We start from the raw sequence: 25,113 nt of genomic DNA, 5'->3' as shown, positions 1-25,113 counted from the left end.
CGGCGTGCGAGGGTTTCTTGGGTTCTCATTCCAGGCGTCGATGGCGATCTTCTTGCTACAACCCTTAAGATAGATGCCGGTGGCTACCTCGATGCGCGGTAGCCGGCGCTCTTTGGCCAGTGAAGCGATTCTTACAACGGCAGCTTCTTCATAATCCTCTGTTGTCTCGTTATACACACCCCCTCCAGCACAAATTCACGCCCATTGGTTCAGAGAATCTGAATTGCATTGAGCTGAACACCAGCAACCTCAATATCCCACATGGTACCATCCATCCATTATTTTTCAGTTTTCGCGAGTCTGTCCAGCCACCCACTGCACTGCACTGCACTGCACTGCACTGTTGCTACATACATGCCCAAGCCCATTTCGACTCTAGACGGGAGAGCTGAAACGACACGACACGATCTGGCCATTCATAGTCTTGCCACGACACCACCACCATCATCATGGCCACTCGAGAGTATTTCCCGCGCAACAAGGCCGACGACCGCCATGCGAAGGGCAAGGAGCAAGGACAAAAAAAAAAAAAGTTAAAAAAAGGGGGGGGGGGGGGGGGGGAAAGGGGGGTAGCGTTTCAAAGAAGGGGGAGAAGGGAGAAGAAGAGGGTTCAAGAAGAAGAAGAAGAAACCAGAGAAAGGGATCACTGCCTCCCCAATATTAGGGTCCCCTCTCGGTCCGTGGTATCTAAACGCGCAAAGGAACAAACAATGCCTTGAGAGCCGTGAAAAAGGGAAAGGCCGCCGAGGCCTATGTCGATGTCAATGCCGCTGTTTGCCTGTACGCTGCAATCACGCTGCACGGTTCATGCGGTATGTGTCCTGTGGATAGGCCGTTGCTTGGAGCACTTCATTCCAAGAGCGTCTGCTCAGCAACATCGTTGAGCGTGCCGGCCTTGCCGCCGTAGGCCTCGGGGACACCGTCACCGAGCTGACTGGCGAGCTGGTTGCCATAGCTGAGGACGGTGAACTTTTTGACAGTCTCCTTGGGAAGGAGAACCTTCATGGCTGTAAACATCCAGCCCATGACGACGGGCACGTTGACGAAGAACTTGCGCGACAGGGTCTCCGGGTAGACCTTGGAAAAGAGCTCAATGGTGCGCTTCGAGGCGGCCTTGACATGCGGGTCCTGGCGAATGAAGGAGACGCTGAGGTAGTCGTGCACCTGAATGCCTTGGTACGGGTCGGGCCCCTGGTTGAAGTCTGGGATGGGCACGGTAGCCTCGTTGAGCTTGAGCTTTGCGATTCCCTTCTCCATGAGAGCGACGCGCCAGCGAATGAATCTGTATAAACGGATGACCATTAGCGACGCCGATTCTCCCAAGAAAGAAGAACTTATCCACTGCGTATAAGCTTTCCCGATTCCAAAGCCGCGGCAGTAGACCTTCCAACTAAGGAATCTAGGCAAGCCCGTAAGTGCGACATTGGTTCAAAGCACAAACTTGCTACTCACCCCTCGAGATTGCCAAAGGTGGCCTTCTTGTCCTCGACGGCGCCGTAGACGTTGAAGGTAACAATGTCCTTCTTGTTTGTACTCTCCGGGACGCCCTCGATCTCCACGATGTAGCCCAGACCATTGAAGATGTTCTTGTCGAAGCCAGCCTTCATGGCTTCCAAAGGCCGAAACTCGCGACGCCATTCGAGAGTCTCCCTCAACTGATCCTTGGCTTTGTCGATGTTGTTTGAGTTTGCGCGCAAGAACTTTTGGAGGATGAGCTTGGTGTGGAAGTCGCCAGATTCCTTGAGCGTGATGCCGTAGACCTCGTCGTACTGGGTGGATTTGAGCAGCTCAGGCAAGTCGGCGAGAAGCTTGGAGAGAGGGTGGTCCGCAGCGAGCTCGGGCCAGACGGGACCGGTGACCACAGGCGCTTCGGTTTTGGGTTCTTCGGGGGCAGGGGCAGCTTCGGCAGCAGGCTTGTCTTCCGTCTTGGGCTCCTCAGCCTTGGATTCTCCGGTCTTGGACTCTTCAGCTTTGGGCTCTTCGGGCTTCACGTCGACAGCGGAAGCTCCCTCGGTCTTGATTGGTTCAGCGTCTCCGTTCTGTTCGGCCTCAGGAGAAGCTGCAGGAGCTTCAGTGGCAGGCTTCTCTGAAGTCTCATCCTTCTTTTCGTTCGTGGCGGGCATGTCGTCCTTGTTTTCAGCAGACGTGGTTGCTGCGGGAGCAGACGCGTTGGTCACGTCGGTGACTTGGGGAGCATCGGATTCGGCAGCAGCCATTGTGTCTGCAGGCTTGGTGGAGTCGACTTTGTTTTCGGATTGGGGTTCCATTTTTGAAAGTGGAGGATGTTGGGACAATAACGACGGGCGTCAGGCAAGGAGCTTATAGGTAGACCGTCAGTCAGGTCGCAATGGAAGCTCGGGGACGCGGCAGCGGTTCATGACTCGGTCGTGCGATTACTCAGCCGCACGGACCCCGTCGACCGGATGCGGCCACCTGCATCTGGACGGGTCGACGACTGCTCTCTCGATACTCATCTACTGTACACTATCCATCCAACATTCGTCCTCATACAAACAAACCTCAATCACTGTCTGCTCTTCTCATCCATTGGCGCCTCCAGCTGTCGACTCCAACTGTGCCAAAGACCCAGCACCAATTTCCGGCCTCCGACGAATTTCCGTTTTACACCCTCTGAAAGGGATATGCACGAGTCTGAGCGTGCAATCTGAGCTGGAATAGGAGGCTTGCGCAAATCAATGAATACAACGTGAGCTGCCCCATTGGCCGCCGCTCCTCGAAGCCGCCCGGCAGAAAACCGGCCTCCATCACTGATCCTCGATGTCGGCTAATCGTGACGAGACGATGCTATTCTGGGCACCAAGAACAATATGGACCCGTCACATCTTTATTCGCCGGCTCCCCTTTCTCTCACCATCCACTCTCTTCTCCTGCTTCCGAAGCCCGCAACCTTTTCCGGTCGTCGATATCCTGCCTTTTGCTCTTTTGAGCTTCTGCCGTCCAACTCTCTTGCTGGTACGGCCGCGGTTCCCCCAAAAATGCCGGCTTCTCCTTCCTCACGACTCCCTGCTTGAGCTGCTGCCTCCCTATTCTTTCTTGTTCCTTTGCCTTTCTCCGCTCCTTGACCAGCTCCCGATCATACCCTCTTTTGACCATGTGCTTGTCAAAGGCTCTGGTGAGAAACGCTGTGATTTCCGATTTCTTTTTCCCCAACTCGGACCACAGCTCTCGAGGAGCTTCTGCCTTGTTGATGAGCCTGTCGCAACAAGAAACCATTCGCTTCATCACGTCGTATGCGGCCTCCCGCTCTGATTCGTCCATTCTTGATCCGTTGAACTTGCCGTAGCTCAGCATGCTTCGCACGTTGCGGTACATGGGCTCAACCCGCTCGAACGCCTTGAGCACGTCGGCGCCATCCTGTGAGTCAAGCACTCGCGACAAGTACATGCTAACGGTGGACATGTCTACATCAGGCAACATTCGCTCCATCCACTCTATGAGCTGTGTGGCATATTCAAGGCTCTTTTTGTTTCTGGAGTCGCGTGCGCACGCGCTCATGGCGATGCGGAAGATGGCGTGCGTGATTCGTTGATTTCCGTCTACAAAGTGTGTCTGGACGAGTTGAAGAGCATCTGCCGAGGACCTGAAAACCCTGTGAACCCGCAGGTAAGCACGAATCGATGGCTCATCGGGCTCGATGTCATAAGTGTCTGGACTTGTCAGGATGTTCCAATAGTTGTCGGCCCCCTGCTTGGACATGGTCTTTAAACAGGCTTCCATGAGCAGTGTGAGAGTGATGTTGCTGGGCCTGACGAAGTCCTTCGGTTTTGTCCAGCCGCCAACAGCCCTGGGTGGGCTCAAAGAGTCAAACTCGTGGCCTGGAGCTATGTTGTGCAGGGGCTTGCCGCTCAGAGGCACGTTGAAAGCAGCAGTTGGTTTCATTTGCAGGGGATCCGGCTCAGAAGAGATACGAGGCGTCATGCGGGGGATTCCCATTGTCTGCTCGACAAGTGAGAACAGGTCGTCGTGATCTCGAGGCCGAGATCCACCCAGAAGAATCTTGGCCATGGACAGGACCACACCCTCGTCTATGGTCAAATCCTGCGCTCGCCATTTTGACACAATATCTGCCCAAATCTTACGAGAGTCAGTGATTGCCTGGTCCCTCCTCCTCTGGCTGTCTTCTACGCTCTCACCCTCTATCGGGCGCATCGACTCGTCCTTCAACGCGTTCAGGATGATTGAGTACGTGGCACCGTCCGCGGCGCTAGGTCCACTGTCGGGAATTTGACCTGCGACGGCCCAGAGTTGGTCGAAGGCTTTTGCCTTGGCGCAAACCTTGAGAAACAGGTTGGTATGGAGGATAGTAGGTTTTTTGGGCGAGTTCGGTGCGGACATGGAGTAGTAGACGGCCATGGCGTTGGTTAGTGCTTGGGGTTTGTCCACGTTGTTGGAGATGCCTATAAGGACGAGGGAATAGGTGTAGTAGTCTGGTTTTTGCCCGCGTTTCTTCATCTGCCGTAACATTAGTCAGTAATGTCATGGAAAGCTATGGTGGTGGTGGTGGTCGCAAACCTCATTGAAGGCTTTGAGGGCAAGCTTGTCAAAGCCTTTTCTCATGAAATGATTGATGATGTGATTCCATCCAACCACACAATCCCTCTTCGGACTCATTTCACGGAGACTCGTCAGAGCCTTTACCTCTTGGCCGTTTCTTAATTGCTTCAAAACGTAGTCCGCGAATTTTTTGCTGTCGTCGCCCACCCACGCCAATTCTTTTTTTATCCTTCTCCGCTGATCGTTGTCGATTGGTGCGTTGTAGTTGAATTCTTTTTCAGCTCCTTCCAACCTGATCTTCATTGGTCTTCTCTGGACTTGGTCCGGATCTGCTTCTTCGTCTAGCGCCTCCGCGTTGATGTTCTTGGCTAACTCATCCTGCGCATAGAGGTGCCAGTGTTCGTTATAGTCTTTTGGGAGAGCATAGCTGTAGGTGTCCGAGACCTCAGCATAGCCGCGGCGGCTGGGCGCGGAGAGGACAAGTCGGCGGTTGCGGACAAGAGCGGTCGGTTGGGTGAGAAGAGGTCGATGTGCTACAGCGCGAAGGCAGTGCCAGAGGCAGGAATGGCAGGTCAACAAGCGGCGCATCGGGAGCGATGGCGATGTGGGATCGTGGACTGGCACAGGGAAGCGGTTTTTTTGGGGGGTGACATTTGCGCGGCGCCAAAACGCAGAGGCGCGGCGCGGCGCGGCGCGGCGCGGCAGAGAAGGTCACGTGATGACGCAGTCATCCACCGCACCCGACGGCGATGTCGTCTGGGTGGTCAAGGCAATTCAATGGAGCGTGGAGGGCAGTCAAGAGAAGCAAGCATGCATCAGCACATGGCAAAGAGTGGGCCACTCCTCGAACAGTTTAAGGCCAGATCTGGACCTGGACCTGGACCTGGACCTGGACGAGGTGGGCTTGCTCTGGAGATCTGCGGCTAACTGGTTACTGTCTGGCTGGCTAGGTCGGAAAACAAAATGAATCGCATGCATCAAATGTAGTGCAACACCGACGTCAATGACCCGGTTCCTAGCCTAGTCTTCGGGTGCAAGCATCATGGTGTCGGTCAACCTTTGCTAGCGCCCTGTGGCTGCCAAACGCTGTTTTGACGACAGACCAACTTCCACCACCTCGTCCACGCCTCCATGGCAGCCCTTTGTTGTGTCGTGGACAATTCATTCTCGCTGTCGGGTGCGTCTCGCCCGCTTGTGTAATATGACAGACGACAGCCAACCAACCACTGCAAAACAACAAGACGACGTACAGCCAGACGCATCATGTCACATAGCCCCGTAGCGCCGCTTCTGCTATTCAAAGGCAGGGTTCCGGTCCAACTCCACGCCGTGTCACCGCCGTCGGCCGGACAGGTGGAAGCTTTTCGTCCACTCACCCATCCCCTCGTCATGTCTATTGTCATCCACCTCCTCAGCTTTGCGCACGTGCTTTCCAACGCCCCGAGGATACCATGACGCTCTTTCTGTCACGAGCGCAGCCGCCGACGTCTCCATGTGCTGGATTCCAGGCCTCATGGGCGTCAGCAAAACCATGAACAAATGCCCAGGTTAACCGGAGAGCCATGGCCATCCAAGCACAACATGCAAAGTATAACATGCTGTGCACCGCTTGCTGACGAACCGCCAACCGCAACACCAAGCACGCACTCCCCATCTGGATACGGACGCCAACGCACCGTACCGCACCTATGTAGGTACATGCACGATGGACGGGAGCCACGCAGTCAGACCTCCATCTGTCACGGCGGCCGCCGCCTTGATCGGACGGGTCCATCCAACCACCGGCGGCACCTTTACTCCCTCAGGACACCGCGTATGGCTCACGAGTGCTGTGGGTGCAGTACAGCGGGGGAATGGAAAACGCCACCACCAGGGCCATGACTCGGGATCGACTATGGACCTCTCAGTCGAGTCTCAGCTGGGCAGCACACGCTGTGCCGTTATCCGCGTGCACACTACTCAGGCCGGACGGGAACATGTCATTGCTTGTCTTCTGCTCCGCTCTGATCCATGCGTTCCGGCGCGGAGAAACAGAAAAAAAAAAAGAAAAAAAAAGAGACTACTACTTGCCATCCCCCCTGCTCATCACACGAGTCTGGGAGAACAATGTGCTTGACTGACAGTGTTAGTAGCGAGTCTGCCCAACGTCTGCCCAACGAGGTGGCGGCGGAAAAACAAGCGCGAGAGAGCGAGACAGAGGGAAAGCAAAAGCCAACACGTTTCCACTGTATCACTCACCCCACCACACTTGTACCCCACCCCGGCCGCCCAAGCGAGGGCGGGCAGGGCATCGTAATCCAGCACGTCCAGATGTCAAGGGCAAGCAAAATGAGGGCGAAAAAAAATAAATTCACAGGGCGTGCACGTCCACACCGCACGCACGCAACACACAACACGGCCCTGTCTGCCCTCTTCGTGTGGGACCCCAGATTGGGTGAGGTGGGCTACAGAGCACTCTTTTTTTTTTTTTTTTTTTTCCTGCCCTTCAACAACCACAGACCATCCCAGGGTAGCACTGGCCTGCCTGCCTGCCTGGTTGGCACGTCCGCGAGCACGTATGTGCGACGCACGCACCCACGCACGCCGACGAGCAGGTAGCTAGTGGCGGCAACCAACAAAGATCAGGTCGGGCGGGCGGGTCGGTCATCGTTCGTTGGGAACGCACTGGGCAGCCAGCCTGCCAGCCTGGCAAATCACAAGTCACTTTCGTCGTCGTCGTTGGTGCTGCCGCTGCTGTGTCGACGACATGTATGTGTCAATGGCATGCTAAACTATATACCCGCAAAAGACCAGCTGCCGGATCATTTCACACCTGTGGAACTCGCTCTCACCACCTGCCTGGTTCGCTGTCAAAACACAGACAGACAGTGATGAAATGACGAATGACAATCACGATGACAACAAAGTATCGTGTTTTCGCCCCCGGACGCACACATACACACAAAACTGCTCCCCCTCCCTTCCCCTACCCAGCCAGCCAGCTTGCACAAGCAGGGAGAGAGTGTGTCGACATACATGCATGCATACATACACATGCAGCCCTGTCCGTCTGGATTCACATCCAGTAATCGAGTAATATTGATCGACAGACTGACAGACAGGCAGACAGACAGACAGACAGACAGACGGAGCTGAAAGGCGAGCGAGAAAAAAAAAAAGAAAAAAGAAAAGAAAAAAAGACACGACGGGGACGAGGAAAATGTGATATATCTCTTTTTCCCCCCTTACGCCTTCTGTTGTCCCTCCTCTTGCTCACCCCTTCTCTCTTCTTCTCTGGCCCATCTTCTCTTTCTCTTTCTTTGCCTCACTCACTCGCTCGCTCGCGTGCGATCGTTGGCTGCTTATTGGCCAACTGTGCGACGAGGGAAATTGAAATCACTCACTACTGCGATAGAGTGTGTAAAAAAAAAAAAAAAAAAAAAAAAACCAGCAGCTTTGTTAAATTGTGACGTGAGACGAATTGCCAACGACAAAGTCAACGAGAGTGGTCTTTGTTTCACTCGACTTCTTGAAGCCTCGTCGACCAATCATTGGCCTGAGCGAAAGAAGAAGATTGGGTGGGAGAATACGCGTCAGGACGTTTAATCGCGAGAATGATGTAAGCAGCAGCAGCGGTCCCTCTCCTCGACACGGGCGAGCTGCTCGGAGAAATCAATCGATCAATCTCGATGACGTGCACGACCGGAACAGCTGCAATTGGGCATCCGTCTGCTGGCTGCTTTTTGCACCGGCATGTTGTAGGTAGTAGTCTGGACCAGAGAGGGAGGTATTCTTGCCATTGACTCCATGCTCTGCCTCCCTACCTACCTATTTACCTACCTACCTACCTACCTACCTACCTACACACCTACCTACCTACACACCTACCTGCGCTTACCGTCGTCCATAGCCAGCCTGATCTCCTCTACTCTGGTCTGATCTAGTCTGATCTGATTTGATCTGGAACATTACCCATACCGACACGAGTCAGTCAAAGTACAAATAAACAAACAAATAAACAAACACCCGTCGTCTACAAGTATCGAAGTCGAAGAGCGTCGTGCGTCGCCTACTGGCTTGGCATCTGGCACCTTGCGCGCGGACGAGGTGGGTAGAGTAGAGAAATGTCGATGACGGGCAAAAGATAAAAGACACGAAGTGAAGGATGGAAGATGGGAGCGTGTGGAGGAGGAGGGGCAGACGGACAGTACAGACATACAGTACAGACGGATAGACAGAGCAAGATTGCTTGTTCATATGTATGTATGTGTGTGTGTGTGTGTGTGTGTGTGTGTGTGTGTGTGTGTGTGTGTGTGTGTGTGTGTGTGTGTGTGTGTGTGTGTGTGTGTGTGTGTGTCTATGTGTACTCGTACAAAAGGTTTGATGTAATTTCAAAAAAAGGTTTTTTTTTCTTTCATTTTTCTTTTTCTTCCCCTGGTTTTGTTCACCCGCCGCCGCCGCCACCACTACCACCACTACCACGACCGAAGACAAGAGTTGTTCAGCCACCCTGCCCACTCCGTCGCCGTCGTCGTCGTCGTCGTCGTCGTCGCCCTTCAAGAGTCACATCACCACCCCCCAATGTCCGGATGCGGCGATGGGATGAGGGGGGCTGGAGGGAAAGAGGAGGAGAGGAAAAAAGGGAAAGTCGGGATGGGACGTGGCTGCAAGATGTGACTCTCCTGACACCGCCGTCTTTCCATCCATCGAGTCGGCACCGATTTTCCTTGTGCTCTTTTCCCACTCCATCCATCCATCCCTATTCCCACAATCATCCACACACGACAACTGCAGCAGTCTCGTCGCCTCGTGATGATGATGATGATGATGACGCAAAATCATGCATTTCCCTCTCGACCATACGTTGGACATCTCGTCTTTGCTCTTCCAGCGTGTCCCCAGCAAGCCACCGCGTTGGGCCTTCCCAAGCCACACCGCCACCACTACGACTACCGAATCCTAGCTGGCTTCACCTTCCCCCCCCCCCCCCCCCCCCCCCCCCCCCCCTACCCCTTTAAGCCACTTCAAATCCCCCCTTCCCATTACACGCTCAAAACTCCAGCTTCCAGAAACGCTTCCCCCCACTACTACGTGGCCCCGCTCGCTTGTCACCCCATTCACACAGCACGCTTATAGTAGAAACAGGGAAAGTTGAAAAAAGGACGATCAAGCAACACAGACAGCATGAATTGAATAAGAGCAAAAAAAAAAAAAAAAAAAGGAAAAGGAAAAGAAACGAAAGCCAGGAAAAATGAAAAGACGGCAATTGTTTCATGGACTCCGGGATTGTATGCACGTCTCTAGAAAGAAGCTCCTGAGTCGACGGATGGAATTTTCGTGGCGTGGATTTGAGGAGGGGAGTATGCTTCTTGTTGTGGCAGCCGGCCGGAGACTTTTCCCGATTGTGAACGACCTTGTTGATTTTCCCCGCAACAAAAGCTTCTGCTTCCTCAACACCCACACACAAGACTCTGTTCGGAGAGAATGCACCAGTAGATTCCGATGCTCCCAAGCGAGAGAATTTTCGATGAGCGAGAGACGAAGAGAGTGTAGAGGTCGTCCTGTCCAAGAACTCCTGAAAGAGTTTTTTCGCTTTTGCTTTTCCGAGCCCAATTGAGGAGACAAAACCGTAGAGGTTGAAATGCTGGTTGGTTGAATCTGAGCGCCAGGCCTTGTCGAAGCTGCTACGCCGCCGTTGTCGGGTTTCCGAAACCGCTAGGAGACAGGCCGAGCGCCGTCGACCAGAGAGCTGGGGCGCGACCGACCGTTCAGTCGTCATTATCGTAGACTCGCTTTGACCCCGAAATTCGTGACCGCAACACCCCGAAAGAAATGGAGCCACCCCCGCGCGAAAATGCATAACACAAACCGAACGCAAATGCAACCATGCTGCGCAGACAAAACAGGAAGGGCAAACGGCTGACGAATGATAAGGACTTGAGGATGAATCTATTGCTGGAATGTCGCCGATCCATTATCGGTTGCTGGAGAGGTGGTCAGCATGTATCCAGACATGGAGGGGGGGAAGGGGGACCGATTTACATTGTTGGTACATCTGCTGACCTTGGGCGTACGGCGACTGAGGGTAGCTGCTGCTCGCATTAGACGCACTGCCATACAGCTGTGGGTTTGCGGCAGCATACTGGGTCATGTCTCCAATTGCACTTGGGCTCTGGGTGCCGTACTGTGTCGTCGTCTGGCCCGCAGCACCGGCGGGAGCATAACCGATGGGGGGCAGTTGAGGACCCCCCATCTGCGCCGACTGACCCATCTGACGGTCGCCGTACATGGGAGCTTCAGCGTTGCTGTTCTCCTGGTTGCGAGCCTCCTGCTGCCGCCGACGCTCCTCCTCCGCCTTGCGCTGAGCCTCTTCCTCTTTCTTCTTGGCCTTCCACTCCTTGCGAATCTCTTTGAACTCTGCGTCATGATGATAGTCAGCTACCATTACACAAGGATTTAGTGTAGACATGGCGGCGCGTTTGGTGTCGAGACTAGACAGGGCATGGGTGGGCTTGTGCTAGCTTCCGAGCATCACCAAAGCGATTCGAGTCCGACGGAGCGGGAACCACCAAAATAGCCCGCGACACCAAACACGCCTCGAGCAAGTACCCTGACCCGCGATGGCGCGTTGCGCTTGGAACGCGCCGTTGCGGCTAAACAAAATTTTGACATACCTTCCGGGGTGCGCTTCTGACCATGCGACTGCATCGTGACGTGCGCATTGAGGTGGTTCAGCGTGCCGTAGGCCTTTTCACATCCATTCCAACCACACTTGTACATGCGTTCAATCTCTTCGTAGCGCCTGCGTGGCCGCTTGTGCTGCTGAGCGCCGGGAATCGGAACGAACGAGTAAACGGTCGAAAGAGGGTGGCCGCCCTGTTTGAAGGTCAGAATGGAGCAAGTCGAAGCTCGTAGCATCGCGCTTACCCCGGGAGGCCGCTGGACAGGCGAGACCATGGAGGGCGCAGGCGCGCCGGTTGAGACGGGCGCGTGGCCGTACATGTGAGGATATTGCGACGCCCAGTCGGGACGCGCTGTGTAGACGGGCGTGCCCGGGTGGCCGCCATACTGAGACATGTGGGGCTCCGGAGGATAGGGTGAGTATTGATTGTGAGGCGGGTAGGTGGGGCTGGTCGCGGCGGCAATGGATGGATCTATAGGGACGTCGGAGTCAGACTTGATGCTTTGCGCGTGGTCATTGTTGGTGGCAGCATTGCCATCGGACAGAGGCAAAGACGGACTTGTTGCTTGGGCCATGTTTGCAGCTGTGGGAGGCTGACCCGGCGGCGGATACTGTCCTCGCTGAACGTATTCTGGAAAGGAGCCCGATCGGGCGGAGGAGGGATTGAGGCCGTAGTCTGAGGTCGGAGTGGCAGACGAGGAAAAGTTGGACGAACGTGGATCGGATCCTTGATATTGCGCAGCAGATGCTTGATCTGGATTGGCGAGATGTTCAGAATCGTTGTTGGCGACGAGGTAGGGATCGGTGGTGATACCTGACTGCGGATAGTCGTTTTGTCTACCGTCCATAGACTGCGCGTGTCCGACGTTCAAGTGCTGAGCGAGCTTTTGACTCGGCGACAAAGGGCTTTCGGATGATGTAGGATGGGGAGTGGGATAGCTAGCGGACATGTCACGCTTAATTTGCAAGCGTCGGCGGATGATTCGCCGCTTGGACAACGAACGAACGAGCGGACGAGGAGAGCGCGGACAGGCAGCAAGTGGTTGCGGATGGGCGACGAGTGGACGACGACTGATTTAGGCCGTGCGGAACCGAGGCTGGGATCCAACAGCTGACGGTGGGAGGCGGTAGTTGCGATAGCGTGCAACTTAGACGCGGGTGATGCGCAGGCCGGCCTCTTTGAGTGCAGGCTACTCGGCTAGGGTGCTCCGAGCGCCCGCTGGCGGAGGACGGGGTGGGAGTGTGCGTCTTCTGGCAGGAATTGCTCGCAGGGGGGGGGGGGGGGGGGGGGGGGTGGGTGGGTGGGGAGGGTTTTCGGAGATGCAGAGGAGAGAGAGTGGTGTGGTGGAGGTGGAGGCGGTGGTTGTGGCGGTTGTAGTGGTCGTGGACGTGGACGGAGAATGGATGGGGGGGGGGGGGGGGGGTGGGTTGTTGGTCGGTGGTAGTGGGTAGCGCACCACGGGAGCTTGTGCTGATGCGATGATGTTCTATCCAGAGGTACTGGTACTGGTACTGGTACTGGCACTGGCACTGGCACTGGCACTGTACAGTAGGGGTTTGGGTGGCGGGCTGTGGCCCTGTGAAGATTGCGGCACCAGTCCAATATGGCTTTAGCTCAAGGAGTGAGGTAATGCCGCCGAGCGGTCGACGTCGAAGCTAGGCGTTAGGGTGGTCAGTAGTAGCGATTGGGGGAGAGGGGGGGGGGGCAGACTGGGCAGTAGAAAAAGTGGGAAGGCGCGACGACCTCGGTACCCAGCTAGCCCGTACCTTTGAAACCACGGTGAAAGCCCTTGGCCAGACTGCCCAGTAGGAGCCCCCGGACCGCTCCTGGCTTAGTCGGCCCTTTGGCTTTAGACTTTGCCGGGTCCAATCTGGGCGTTCCCGGCAATGAGACTGTGCAGCCAGTGCGAGCCTGCTGTGCGTGCGGAAGTGTGTTGTATGTGCTTGTGCCTGTGCCTGTGTGCTGCCGATCTGGGCCAGATGAGAGAGGAAGAGAGAAAAAAAAAAAAATAGAGAGAGCGCGCGCGCGCGAGAGAGAGAGAGAGAGAGAGCGAGGGGGGGAGGGTGCAAGAACAAGAGTAGTGCACCGTCGCAGGGCGGGTTGTGCGGCGGGCAAACAGAATTGATTTCCCCTTTTTTTTTTTTTTTCTTTCTTCCCTCCCTCTCTCTCTCTCTCTCTCTCTCTCTCTGCCCTGCCCGCCGCCGCGTCGTTTGTCGCCTTCGCGCTCACTACTCGACAACGACGCGGCGCTGTCTGTCTGTCTATGCCATCAACAGTCGACGGCGGCCGTTGCTGCAATCCTCCTCAGTCTCTGCTCCTGCACCGCACGCGGTCATAGATGTCGAATCAAGCTTGCAAACTCTGGCCAGCCTGCCAAGCCGCCTGCGGCCTAGCTCGAGGCTTGTCTACGAATGAGGCTGACTTGGACTGTTGCTACCACACGCTCCTGTACAATCGAGTAAACATGCCTCCCTCACCGACTGCTCATTACAACCCTTTCCCGTATGTGTAATTTGCATCGCATCCACGTTACATGGGCTCGAGCCTACCATGTGCGCTTGGACTTGGACGGCTGGTCAAGATCGCAAGTCATGTCGGCCGGAGCAACCTCCTCGGCCCTCTCGCCTGCCACCACAGCCACTGGGCTGATGGCGTCCTTTGTCGTGCGCCTCACATCCCGGGGACAGCTCCGCCGTCTCTCACTCCACCACCCAGGAATGCGCCCTCTGATTGCGATCTGCCGCCGTGTCCAGAGCGAAAATGCAAATGCTCCTCTGATTGCTCGCAGCCACCGCCCCACCGCCGGCCACGTTCCTTTGCAAGGTTACCTCTTCATGATGATTTCCTGTCCAAACGGGCGCGTCGACGAGTCATTGCTGCAGCCAACATCTATCCCTTGGTCCGTTTGCATGATCCCGTCAGTTTCGCTCTGCGGGCCCGGCCGCTTGCAATGCACCCTGTCCATGACCTCTTTACGGTAAACTGTACCGTCTTGCCTGACCTCTGCGTTCTCATCCATCATTGTGGCCGCACCGGCACACTTACCAAATGTCGGCACACGCAAGAGGGGAGCCGGAAGCAGACCGCCCAACAACGTCACTGGTCGCGGCCTCTTCCCGATAGGGTGGCGTTTGACGAATCTCAACTCGGCCGCGATCATGGCCAACTTTGGAAGCTGGCCACATGTGCGCTCTTTTTTTCCCTACTTGCTTTGGTCCTGCACGAAGTGGGAACGTCGACAAGAACCATCCGGAGGTTGGAATTGCGAGTGCCATGGCATCTCGAATTCAAATCATGGCCAGATGCTCGTGCGTGGAGAGTGAGAACCAGATCTCGCTCACGGCCTCTTCGTCACCCCCTGTCGCAAATCCGATCCTTGTGGCGTCCCCGCGACGGCATTTTGCTCACCCTGTGGCTGACGAGCGAAAAGACGAGGCCATAGGCCAGGCCTCGTTTCCCCCCCTGACTCGGCGGGGCGTTCTTGATGACGGGATTCAAAATGATGTCCGTGAGGGCGTCAGCTTAGCCCATTCTGCGTGTCGTCATTGGTCGGAAAGACGCGCGCGTTTTGGTCATCTCTGGGACTTGCTCCTTGATGAGCCATTCTTGGTCCAGCAAGCGACCCATGGTCAGACCCAGCTCTCGGGCCTCGAACTCGAGTGTTCACCGTGTGGGGCTGGCTGGCTGGTTGGCTGCTATGGCGAGGCTCAAGGATGTTGTCGGCATGGCTTGCTTGGGGGAGGGCAAAGGCCAAGAGGCTGACACACGCACCGCACGCACGCACCGCACGAGCGCTCTCTTCACGTCGTCGTCGTCTTCTCCTCGTCTTGTCCCGCCTCTCGCCTCATCCTTGGCTTCGGGCTGACGGATACGGCTCTCTCATTCGGTCTTCGAAACAGAACATGTCTGGACTTTTTTGCGCAGGCAGAGAAGGGGAGCAATAAACAACGCAGAAACGCCATGTACGCCAAGTCGTTGAAGGTTTGCGGAATGATCGCCGTGGCCGGTCTGTGCTGCTGATGGAAAGGCTGCAACGCGCCTTGTGTCGATACAATGTCTTTTTTTGTGAGGGCGTGATATCGAATTAAAGCTCATGACTAAGGCGACTAGCCGTCGCTCAGGTTCCGTTCGCGTGTACTGTGCGGATCCCTCCTGGTCGTCAGTTTAGCCCGCCCGTGGCTGTTCGCTTCTCTGCAACTTCCCAGCACCCTTGCACCCTATCTTGACGACGCTTCAACAACTTGTCGCCCTCCAAAAGAGCGCAACGGTCCTGTTTCGCTTGCCAAGCGTCGTCCAGGGTCTCCCGACTACCAAACCACCGACCTTTGCCTTGACTTGACCTGCCAGGCGTCGTCACCGCTCGTCGGATCCCAACAGGGTCCTTCCCGTCAGCGGCCCATCTTTGAATATGGTCACTCAGCTGCCCAGACGCCCCTCCAACCAATGGCATACACCTTGGCTAGTGAGGCTTCACGTGGGCAGTTCTTGCAGCACCTTCTACTGAAAATGAGACCTGTCGTCTGCTTGCCAGTGATGGTTGATGCCTGAAAACCTGGGATAGGAGGGTAGCAACAGGCGGGGGCACGCAGCTCCTATGACGCACCAGGACATGCGAGGAGAGGGACAACAAGGAGTGGAGGGGGGAAAAAAAAAAAGAAAAAAATAAGAAATGTATCCTTACTCTTCAGCGCAAAGTTGGATCCTGATGATGAGTGGCTGAGCAAAGGGCAGCCAAACAGCATGTGCAACCCAAGGCCGCCGTCTCCCAGGATGCTCTCTTCAGGCCTTCCGAAAGGAGCCTCCCGCCAGTCTCGTTGCCGGTCTCCGTTCACTGTCGATATTGACGCACGCGCATGCATGCTGCAATCTGCCTGCATCCATCCCCGGCCACGTCCTCCCGTCCCTCAAGCGAGAGCATCGTGTCGAGGGAGAACGAGAGAGCATGCGCGCCGCCTTGCATCAGTCTGGGCCCTCTTCTGTTGCTCCACTATCCGATTGATGACCTTTTCTCCGCCGCGTCCCTGCCAATCCCTCTGAACCCCCCAGTCCCGAACATGTACTGTACCATGTACATCTTGATGCTCCCTCTCTGATTCAGATCGAATCCTTGGGCCTACATGCAGTTAGCCCAAGTCGTGTCCCTGCACACGCCTCCTCCCACTCCTCCTCCTCCTCCTCCTCCTCCTCCTCCTCCTTCTCCTCCTCCTCCTCCTTGCCCCCCGGAAAAGCTTTGCTGCTCCAATGGGACGCGCTCGTCAACAACCCCTATCCCAGCAACTTTCAATAGCACTGCCTGCCTCCAATATGACGATGCCGATCAAGCAATGCCGCCCCGTTCCCCGATCCCTGTGTCGACAGGCAAGCTCCTCGTAGGCATTGTCCTGGTGCTGGGGCAGCTTGTCGCAAAGAGGCAGTAGTCGCACGCAACGGTTCCGCCGCTAGAGCATTCGTTAGGCCCATCCCATCTCCAGGTTCACACTCACATTACCACCCTCAATCATGCCATTTTCATTGCCACCCAGAGAGCCACAAGACAGCGCGCAACACGTGTGCCGTCGCAGGACGAGCGAGGGACGCGCGGTTTCTTCGGCTCACCAACAAAATGTTCCAAAAACAGCAATACGAGCCATCGCGCCGCGATGCTCCTACCAACAAGGATCAATCCTCTTTTATCTCTCCTTCTTGCGCTGCTACGGTCTCCAAGTCTTGTTGGAGAGACAGAGAAGGAGGGTGGGAAGACAGGAAAGAGGAAATCTATGTCGCTCGCTGCGCTACGCCACGCCCGCCTGCCCGCCTGCCCCCGCAAAGGCAAGGCCTCAAAAACAAGAGGGGATGCGCATTCGTTGCATCATGGATGTGCGTCGCTGCGCTGGGACCCCCTGCGTTTGGCGGAGGTGGGCCCGTCCATCCTTCCGCCTCGCTACTCCTACCTTCACTCTTCGCTTCCACTCTCTCCCTACCTAACCTACCTACCTGACCCGTGCGGTTGGTTGGTTGGTTGGTTGGTTGTTTGGCTGGACGTCGTCTCATCGCGATTGTGTGGATCCTTGTCCGATAGGTCGACAGTGAGGGTATTGTTGCTTGACGGGGGCTGTGATGATCGCCATCATCTCATCCCATCATCCCTCAGGAGAGCCAGCATATCGGGACGAGGCGGTGGCGCCCTGGACTGGACGCCTTTCTCTCTTCTCCAGTCGCTGGCTGTTCTGGCTGGCTGGCTGGCTGGCTGGCTGTTGCTGCTGCTGTTGCTGTTGCTGGATCTTGCTTCCTGGTTCGCGGCGCCGTGCCCTGGCTTTGCTCGCTCAGCTTGGGCGCTGGGCGACGCTAGCAGCTAGCTACCCACCCACTTACCTTGCCTGACCTTACCACTCTTGCCCATCTGCCTACTTGCTTGCCTGCCTGCCTGTGAGCCTACAACTACCTGCCTATCTACCTTACGACTGCTCCAGCTAATGCGCTGCACGGACGTTGACCTAGTCTGCTACCTAGCTACCTACCTACATGCAGTCTAGCTACCTGGGTGGCTAACACCAACATGTGCAGTATTGGCTGCGGCATCGAAACGACAACAGCAACATCTTAGCCTTGTCTTTGCTGCCGCTGCTGCGGCGGTTGTTGTTGTTGTTGTTGTTGTTGTTGTTGTCGTCGTCGTCGCAGCGTGACATTGTGTCGTGCGTGCGTGGTGTTATTGTGACGCACAGGATGTCTGGGGTCGCGTTTGCGGATACGCACCATGCACTCGCTCACTGCTTTGCTCCGCACGCGAGTGAGTTGCCTTGAAGGAAGGATACGAGCTCGAGCCCAAATTCCAGCATCACATCCGCTGTCAGGGTCTTCGTTCCGTCGATCTCATTCCACCCACTGCGACGTCTTCAAGACAGCGGAACAGGAGACCCGTACCAGAGAACCCGCGGGAGCTCTGTCGGCTCGAGACCTTGGGAGGGGATTCTGTTCCACAAAACGATGGCAAAGTTGCAAAAGTTGGGAGAGTGAGGGGGGATGTCAGGGAAGTTAACATGGTGATGTCCCATGGATCCAACTGTTTCAAAAGAAGTAGGGGAAAACAAGGTTCATTTCAAGCCCATGTCTGAATTCGATTGTTTGGGTCGCTCATTTGAATCCACGCTTTGTTGTCTCGAAAAAGATTGAAATCGCACCCGACAACCTGAATACAAGCGTCGATTGTCTACTTCGATCTAGACAGTCAAACCAAACAAGATCCAAGTCTTACTATGGATTCCGATTGTTTCGCCCTTAATGTTTTTTCTGGATCTCACGCCAGCTATCTATTTTTCTCCTGTTTCCTCCACTTTGTCCCCCCTTTTTCTTTTATCCATTGCGAATACCTAGTCGGCCCCTCTCCACAACGCCCATATTTGCCGTGTTCATAGCCCTCCATCATATCTATCGTCTCCATAGGTCAAGAAAGCGGCTCTAGTGGATCTGAAGCGGGAAAATATGAAAACGAAAATAACTCCGTAGCGGGAAAATAAAAATAAAAACAAGAATAACTCCATAGCTCAAAACCATGGCAAAAACTAGATAGAGTCCCCTTTTCGCAGTGCCATCCTTGCTTTTGAGCCTATTCAGGCTTTTCTTCTCTTTGCAATACATGTATAAGTATGGTCAGGCCACTATATTACCCTTTATTCGACAAAGCGCGCCCGCTTCTAGTGTGAGAGACGTCCTTGTTGAACTTGCTGGAAAGCTGAAAATGCCCAGAACTGATTTCAGATCAAGATGTTGATGGGAAGCAATCGACGTTGTTTCTCCATTCGTGTCATACTTCCCGCTGGTGACGCGTGTACTTCTCCAATGCGAGTAACTGGCTTGCTTGATTATGCTTGATTCTGATACTTCCTCCTGATGATTTTTACTTGAAAAGCATCCTCTACTCAACGCTATAACCTTGTTTGCTCTGGCAGTCACTTCTACATCCTCTCTGGTCCTTAATTCCGGTACATGGGCACTCAAAGATGAGATAGCATGCTCAGTCTGATTCCTGCGACTTTAAAATCAAGCCGGGAAGGACCATAGAGCAGAAATTTATCGTAATATCACTCTTGGTCTCCGAAACAGCAAAAAGAAGCCACCTGGCTGAACCTCTTGATTGAACAATCCGCCGTTGGTAGATCCGCAAGAAGCCACATTTCTCCCTCTTTGACTGATAGCATTGTCCGCCGCTGTCGCAAACTGCCTTGAAAAGCATTGTCTTTCCCCGTTCTACAATGTGACCATGAAATTTGAGAACAGGGTCGTTCTACCTGCTTTTTTTCCATCTCCAGGCGGTCGGCTCAATTGATTTTCTCCATGAAATGCTGTTCACTGCAGTATCTTCAAGTCAATGGCCAATGGTTCCAGCAGGGGAATAGTATATCAGCAATTCTTGTGCCAGAAGTGCACGCACATTTATCACGAACGTCGCATCTGGCTGCACTTGCTCACCTCTTCAGTTTCTTCACCGTGTGGCCGAGAAAGGAAAAAGTTCGGTTCATGGTCGAACGTAGGTCGAACTCAAACGATAATTTGGGACGAAAGAGGAAATGGAGGCGCGTGAGTTTGAACGTAGCAAGCCAAAGTATCGTTTCCAAGTCGCTGCTCTTGGATAGACGTTCGATGTTGGACCTCTCTGGCATTTCCTCTTTCGGCACTTCGTCTGAATGACTACAGTAAAGCTCGACTCCCCGTGGTTCATGTTCCCTTGTCCAGCAAGATGTCCTATGCTGGGCTTTCGTAAGGTATGCCCTCTTTTGGGGTACGTCAGTTGACAGATTAGTCCAAATATCTCAATCCTCGAGGCATTCGTTGGTTGCAAGCACGAAACTGGGCAGTGCCTGGTCGACTGGGATCTATTTCATGGTCCATTCTTCTGATCGTTGAGGGTGTCCAGGTCCGGACACAGAGGTTCAATGCTGACAGCCTGACGCATGAGAAGCCTCCTTAATTGAGTCGCCATGTATTTTGTCCAGCGCCCTTTGCTGACTTAGGGCATCTGCGGGAACTTGATTGAATGGAGTACATTCAGGCCGACTGACTAGCCTACAATCAGTACCGGGAGTCCATGTCTTCGATACTAGCTTCCTCTTCCGACTCCTCCTCTTGCTCTACATCACCAACTCCATGGTCCGGCTTTGTGAGCTTTTTGATCTGTCCCGTATCGCTGATGACAACATCCTCCGACAATCCTAAGCTCTTCTTCTGGTCGGCCGTCAACTCGACCATGGTGGGCGCGTACTCGCCAGTCTCGTCGTCTTCATCATAACCAGCAACATCCATCTCGACCTGCTCGCCGTCTTCCAGCTCCAGCATGCCTCGCCGCACAAAGGCGTCGTCCAGCTGCCACCCGTACTCGGACTTGAGAAATTCTTCCAGGTCATCCAATTCATCCAGCACGTCTGCTTTTTGTGCACCCTGCAGCTCGTCGAGTCCCTTCCTGAACTTCCTCAATAGACTCTTCAACAGGCTTGCGCCATCCTCGCTCAAATCGAACAAGCCACCCTCGGCATCTTGGGTTCTCTTGAGCTGTAGTCGCAGCAATTGCAAAAGTTTGACGTAGAATCCGGGTCGCTCCACAACTGCTCTCTTACAGGTGAATAGCAATTCCAGCAATCTCCTCCATTGCTCCAGACAAGAATTGTTGTTCAGCGTCAGCACCATGAGAAAAGAAAACTGCATCTCCCCAAGAATCTCGTCCTCGTCTTTACGCGCGCAATGCTGCTCGACGAGCTCGCCCAACGCCCATGAGCGATCTCTGGCCGCATCGGTGCGCTCCCTGCCCGTCGCGCCCTCGCGCCACGTCTGCCTCAAATCGACAGGCAAAAACCGCAGCTCGCGCTCAGGCTGGAACGCGCTCTGCTCCTTGGAGAGCCCAGGAATGTCGTCCATGTCGCGCGCGGCCGAGCTGGCAGATGTCAGGGCCCAGTGGTCGGGCGTGGCGTCGTCGCCGAGGATGCGGAAAAGCATGTCAGCGGAGATGCAGTCGGTAAGGTCGCGCCAGTCGCTCTCGCGCTCCTCTTGCTCCTCGCCGTCCTTGGACGCGCTCTGCCGGTACGGCGTCAGGCCTTCACGCCACACGGTGCCGAGGTTGGCGCGCCATCGCAGCGTCTCGGCCTCGTCTGTCTCTGCGACGAGCTCTTCGGCCGCCGCGTCCCATTTTTTGATGAATACTTGCGGTGGCGAGCCCGGCGTGTTGTTTACCCGGAACCATGCGCCATGGCGCACTGAAAGTGAAGATGTGCTGCTGGTGAAAACGAAATGCCAGCCGCTCGGAAGCTCTTTGACGCCTTTGAACCGATCTGTAGTGGTGAAGGAAAGCAGATTGATACCGCCAAGAGCACCGGGTGGGAGATTGAGGAGCAGCACGCAGGCTTTGTTGGTGTCCATGGTTCATCTGTATCTTTAAGGATTTGACGCCTTATGGCGATACATTTCTTTTCAGTTCGAGGTGGTTGAGTTTTGAGGTGAGTTGATGTCATGGGGTTTCGCGACGCGCAGCAAATATGAAGGGTCCACGCCAGATCCCAGTCGCGCTACCTACTTCGGTAACCAATCACACGTCCTTCACCAAGACATTCAAGCATGTCGATTGGTAAGGCAAAGGTACATAATCACGTTATTGCGGCATATTTAGTGGCACCATTCTCATTACGAGCTGCAATAGACTTCCGGAGAAGATGTTCCATCACATTCTATCTGGGCTGCCGTTATTCGGGTATGCTGGCCAGTCCGCGCCTGAAAAGACCGAAATCAAAACAGAGAGACCAGCCAGAGGATGAGGACCAGGCATTTGACGCCGTTCCTCGCGTATTCGTTACCAATCCCATATACCTCGAGCGCACACCCAAAGCCACCAGCACCAATTTAGAGACGGCGACCACGGCGACCACCCTTTCTGCGGGTAGAGTCGGAGGGCGTAGGGGTGACGTCCTCGATGCGGCCAATCTTCATGCCGGAGCGGGCGAGGGCACGGAGGGCAGACTGAGCACCGGGACCGGGGGTCTTGGTGCCGTTACCTGTGGATGTTGTGAGAATCGCAATCTTGTCCCTCTTCAGCGCCAGAACATACCACCAGTGGCCCTGATCTTGACGTGGAGGGCGGTGATGCCGAGCTCCTTGCAGCGGATGGCGACGTCCTGGGCAGCCAACATGGCGGCGTAGGGGGAGGACTCGTCACGGTCGGCCTTGACCTTCATGCCACCAGTGACACGGGCGATGGTCTCGCGGCCAGACAGATCAGTCACGTGGACGAAGGTGTCGTTGAAAGAGGCGAAGATGCGGGCAACGCCGACTTGAGCGGCGTTAGTGGCGGTCGTGCGGTTCAGAGTTGGTTCTTCGACTTACAGACGAGCTCGCCCTCGCGCTGCGCACTGTTAGCTTCATATCGTGGCGGAAAGTCGCAGGCACAAACTTACGGCATTGGGGCCGAGGGAGATGTTCTCCTGGGGAGCACGCTGGACCTGCTTCTTAGGGGCCATGGTGGATGAGTGTGATCGAGGTTGACGGGATGGTCGTGTCGCTGAAGGGGAGCAGATGCGGCAGAAAAATGGATGGTTTTGCTGTGCGGCGGCCCGCAAAGGGTTTCCCCGAGGTGACGCCGCCCTCGCTTAGATTTTTCCGACGACTACTTCAACCTCAGATTGTCCCCCACTGCTTCTCTTTCTCACAATCTCTGACCACTGCAACCCGGCATCATGGACGCCACCGAGAAGACGGTCGGCATCATTGGCATGGGCGACATGGGCGCCATGTACGCCAAGAAGCTCAGCGACGCTGGATGGAGGTAGGTGGCCCTTCTGCGCTGTAGTTGGGCCACGCGGGCACCCGAGGTAAGCGCTTCTCTCTTCTTCTCCTCTCCAACCCCGACAATGATGACCGTGAGTGCATTTGGCTCGAGCATGACCCTCTGTTCCGACGTGCCATTCTGGATACAGAAGAACGGGGGTCGTCGATGATGTAAAAACCACGCTACCTTATTTCTTTTTGTCTGAAAGTCGTCTCAATGCACACTGCAAGTCTCGTTCTCACATGAACCAAGCTGACTTGACCAGGCGTCGTAGACTTTCCTCGCACTCGTCATGACTCGCTCACATGCAATGAATCTCTGCTCAATGGCTGTTCTGACGCCTCAACTCGGCAGAATCAATGCCTGCGATGCCCCCCACAAGTTTGATCAACTCAAGGAAGCCTATGCTGGAAATGTAGGACGCGCGTGCCCACGTCCAGCAGAGCGGCTAGCTGAGGCCGTGATAGAATGATGTACACATTTATCCCGACGGACATCTTGTCTCCAGATGTAGTGATTTCATCATCTACAGTGTGCCGGCTGAACACATCGATTCGATTGTCGCCAAATATGGGCAGTGTATGCAACTGGGCCGCCCCGCAAACGTGATCGGCCATCGACTGATGCGGATACTGTCCAGCAACCAAGCTTGGTGCCGTCGTGGGTGGTCAGACCTCGTGCAAAGCACCAGAAGTTGCTGCGTTCGAGAAACACCTGCCTCCAGACGTCGACATTGTGCCCATTCATTCGCTCCACGGTCCTGGTGTTGATCCCAAGGGCCAGCCTCTGGTGCTCATCAGGCACCGTGCCAGCGACGACTCTTTCAACCTTGTGGAGCGCGTTCTGTCATGTCTGCAATCCAAGCACGTCCATCTCACGGCCGCTGAGCACGACCGCATCACGGCAGACACGCAAGCTGTGACGCACGCCGCCTTTCTCTCCATGGGCGCCGCCTGGGCGGCCAACAAGCAGTTCCCGTGGGAAAACCCGCGCTACATTGGCGGCATCGAGAACGTCAAGATCAACGTGACGCTGCGCATCTACGCCAACAAGTGGCACGTGTACGCCGGGCTGGCCATCCTGAACCCGTACGCGCAGCAGCAGATAGCGCAGTACGCCAAGTCGGTGACGGAGCTGTTCAAGCTAATGCTGGGTGGGCACAAACAGGAGCTGTCGGATCGCATCAAGAAGGCCGGCGCCGCCGTCTTCAAGACCAGGCAGTCCGATGCCGACCTGCTGCTCAAGGACCAGGTCCTGGATCGCTTCAGCCTGGGTGAGCTGCCGCCCGAGCGCGTCAGGAACAACCATCTGAGCTTGCTGGCCATGGTCGACAGCTGGTGGAAGTTGGGAATTGTTCCCTACGACCATATGATTTGCTCGACGCCGGTACGTGTGCTCTCCTCTACTTTCGATCGATACCAAAGCTCACCAAACTGTCTGCTACAAGCTATTCCGCCTCTGGCTCGGTGCCACCGAGTACCTCTTCCGTCGACCGGACCTGCTTGACGAGTGCATTGAGACGGCCATCACGGACAACACGTTTCGCGCAGACGACCTCGAATTCACCTTTGCGGCGAGGGTATGCCAACAACACCGCACACTTCTCCCCCACCTTTCGTTCGTGCACAAGCTAACACCACCACCACCAAAGGACTGGAGCGAGCGCGTCAGCCTAGGCAACATGGAGGCCTACCGCGAAAAGTTTGAGGCGATCCAGTCTTACTTTGAGCCGCGCTTCCCCGAGGCCAAGCGCGTCGGCAACCAAATGATCAAGACCATCCTGGCCAAGACGACGAGCTCGTGAGATGGGGAGGGGAGGATCGTTCCTCAAGTTCAGATGATGTGTGTGCTTGGAGAGCATGTTTTACCATGAGCGAAGCAAAGAATTTTGAGCGACTTCTTTGGCGATTGAGCGGTCAGTCACTCTGTCCAGTGCGGAAGTCCTTCGCGGTATCGTAGCGCTTCGAGTTATAGTCCCGCCAGCTCAATCGATGAATGAACACAGAACAACTTCGATCGACATCTCAACTGAGAGTAAAAAGTGCCACTAGTATCTATCCCCATTCAATACTCCCAGGCGTCTTGGACGCTATCGAGTCAGTCGCTCTGATTGTCGAAAATGGCATTGAAAGACCCCTCCTCCCCTGAATATTG

At 55.1% G+C, this 25,113-nt stretch overlaps 8 protein-coding genes across 8 annotated transcripts; 3 read left to right on the top strand and 5 right to left on the bottom strand.

Annotated features, from left to right (window-relative positions):
- Nucleotides 1-849: 849 nt before the first annotated feature.
- IWZ02DRAFT_375335 (CRAL/TRIO domain-containing protein) lies at nt 850-2,267 on the bottom strand (the record flags this gene model as incomplete). The annotated part of the gene is made up of 2 exons (XM_066764816.1): nt 850-1,282; nt 1,453-2,267. 2 exons carry the CDS (start codon nt 2,265-2,267, stop codon nt 850-852), a joined length of 1,248 nt encoding a protein of 415 aa, XP_066624209.1.
- A 601-nt stretch (nt 2,268-2,868) lies between these two features.
- Nucleotides 2,869-4,818, bottom strand: IWZ02DRAFT_376050 (uncharacterized protein; the record flags this gene model as incomplete). The annotated part of the gene is made up of 2 exons (XM_066764864.1): nt 2,869-4,473; nt 4,534-4,818. 2 exons carry the CDS (start codon nt 4,816-4,818, stop codon nt 2,869-2,871), a joined length of 1,890 nt encoding a protein of 629 aa, XP_066624208.1.
- A 5,625-nt stretch (nt 4,819-10,443) lies between these two features.
- On the bottom strand, nt 10,444-12,024 carry IWZ02DRAFT_469233 (transcriptional regulator; the record flags this gene model as incomplete). The annotated part of the gene is made up of 4 exons (XM_066768699.1): nt 10,444-10,478; nt 10,537-10,911; nt 11,169-11,370; nt 11,422-12,024. 4 exons carry the CDS (start codon nt 12,022-12,024, stop codon nt 10,444-10,446), a joined length of 1,215 nt encoding a protein of 404 aa, XP_066624207.1.
- Nucleotides 12,025-13,330: 1,306 nt separating this feature from the next.
- On the top strand, nt 13,331-14,925 carry IWZ02DRAFT_245754 (uncharacterized protein). Its single transcript, XM_066763113.1, has one exon. The coding sequence runs from the start codon at nt 13,711-13,713 to the stop codon at nt 14,617-14,619; it is 909 nt and encodes a 302-aa protein (XP_066624206.1). The 5' UTR covers nt 13,331-13,710; the 3' UTR covers nt 14,620-14,925.
- Nucleotides 14,926-16,705: 1,780 nt separating this feature from the next.
- Nucleotides 16,706-17,745, top strand: IWZ02DRAFT_245758 (uncharacterized protein). The gene is made up of 2 exons (XM_066763114.1): nt 16,706-17,653; nt 17,721-17,745. The coding sequence occupies exon 1, from the start codon at nt 16,817-16,819 to the stop codon at nt 17,510-17,512; it is 696 nt and encodes a 231-aa protein (XP_066624205.1). The 5' UTR covers nt 16,706-16,816; the 3' UTR covers nt 17,513-17,653; nt 17,721-17,745.
- A 2,050-nt stretch (nt 17,746-19,795) lies between these two features.
- On the bottom strand, nt 19,796-21,645 carry IWZ02DRAFT_449741 (AAR2 protein-domain-containing protein). Its single transcript, XM_066767425.1, has one exon. It carries the CDS (start codon nt 21,558-21,560, stop codon nt 20,223-20,225), a length of 1,338 nt encoding a protein of 445 aa, XP_066624204.1. The 5' UTR covers nt 21,561-21,645; the 3' UTR covers nt 19,796-20,222.
- A 162-nt stretch (nt 21,646-21,807) lies between these two features.
- IWZ02DRAFT_449739 (40S ribosomal protein uS11) lies at nt 21,808-22,687 on the bottom strand. The gene is made up of 4 exons (XM_066767424.1): nt 22,589-22,687; nt 22,518-22,536; nt 22,243-22,464; nt 21,808-22,189 (listed from the first exon to the last, which is right to left on the bottom strand). Exons 1-4 carry the CDS (start codon nt 22,649-22,651, stop codon nt 22,038-22,040), a joined length of 456 nt encoding a protein of 151 aa, XP_066624203.1. The 5' UTR covers nt 22,652-22,687; the 3' UTR covers nt 21,808-22,037.
- Nucleotides 22,688-22,825: 138 nt separating this feature from the next.
- On the top strand, nt 22,826-25,043 carry IWZ02DRAFT_449731 (prephenate dehydrogenase). Its single transcript, XM_066767423.1, has 6 exons — nt 22,826-22,956; nt 23,314-23,374; nt 23,427-23,538; nt 23,600-24,345; nt 24,407-24,538; nt 24,611-25,043. Exons 1-6 carry the CDS (start codon nt 22,868-22,870, stop codon nt 24,761-24,763), a joined length of 1,293 nt encoding a protein of 430 aa, XP_066624202.1. The 5' UTR covers nt 22,826-22,867; the 3' UTR covers nt 24,764-25,043.
- Nucleotides 25,044-25,113: the final 70 nt, after the last annotated feature.

This window comes from Phyllosticta citriasiana (genome assembly GCF_038021145.1).
Source record: "Phyllosticta citriasiana strain CBS 120426 chromosome Unknown IWZ02scaffold_5, whole genome shotgun sequence".
NCBI lineage: Eukaryota > Fungi > Ascomycota > Dothideomycetes > Botryosphaeriales > Phyllostictaceae > Phyllosticta > Phyllosticta citriasiana.
This window is presented reverse-complemented; position numbering and strand designations above follow the sequence as displayed.

What these genes read in the sequence shown, in the direction of transcription:
- IWZ02DRAFT_449731 (XM_066767423.1), top strand. Translation starts at nt 22,868, where the DNA reads ATGGACGCCACCGAGAAGACGGTCGGCATCATTGGCATGGGCGACATG. An exon ending in TGTCGCCAAATATGGGCAGT is followed by an intron (nt 23,539 to 23,599) that starts GTATGCAACTGG and finishes GATACTGTCCAG; the next exon opens with CAACCAAGCTTGGTGCCGTC. An exon ending in ATATGATTTGCTCGACGCCG is followed by an intron (nt 24,346 to 24,406) that starts GTACGTGTGCTC and finishes GTCTGCTACAAG; the next exon opens with CTATTCCGCCTCTGGCTCGG.
- IWZ02DRAFT_449739 (XM_066767424.1), bottom strand. Translation starts at nt 22,651, where the DNA reads ATGGCCCCTAAGAAGCAGGTCCAGCGTGCTCCCCAGGAGAACATCTCC. An exon ending in CAAGATCAGGGCCACTGGTG is followed by an intron (nt 22,190 to 22,242) that starts GTATGTTCTGGC and finishes CAACATCCACAG; the next exon opens with GTAACGGCACCAAGACCCCC.
- IWZ02DRAFT_245758 (XM_066763114.1), top strand. Translation starts at nt 16,817, where the DNA reads ATGCTCCTACCAACAAGGATCAATCCTCTTTTATCTCTCCTTCTTGCG.
- IWZ02DRAFT_245754 (XM_066763113.1), top strand. Translation starts at nt 13,711, where the DNA reads ATGGGCTCGAGCCTACCATGTGCGCTTGGACTTGGACGGCTGGTCAAG.
- IWZ02DRAFT_449741 (XM_066767425.1), bottom strand. Translation starts at nt 21,560, where the DNA reads ATGGACACCAACAAAGCCTGCGTGCTGCTCCTCAATCTCCCACCCGGT.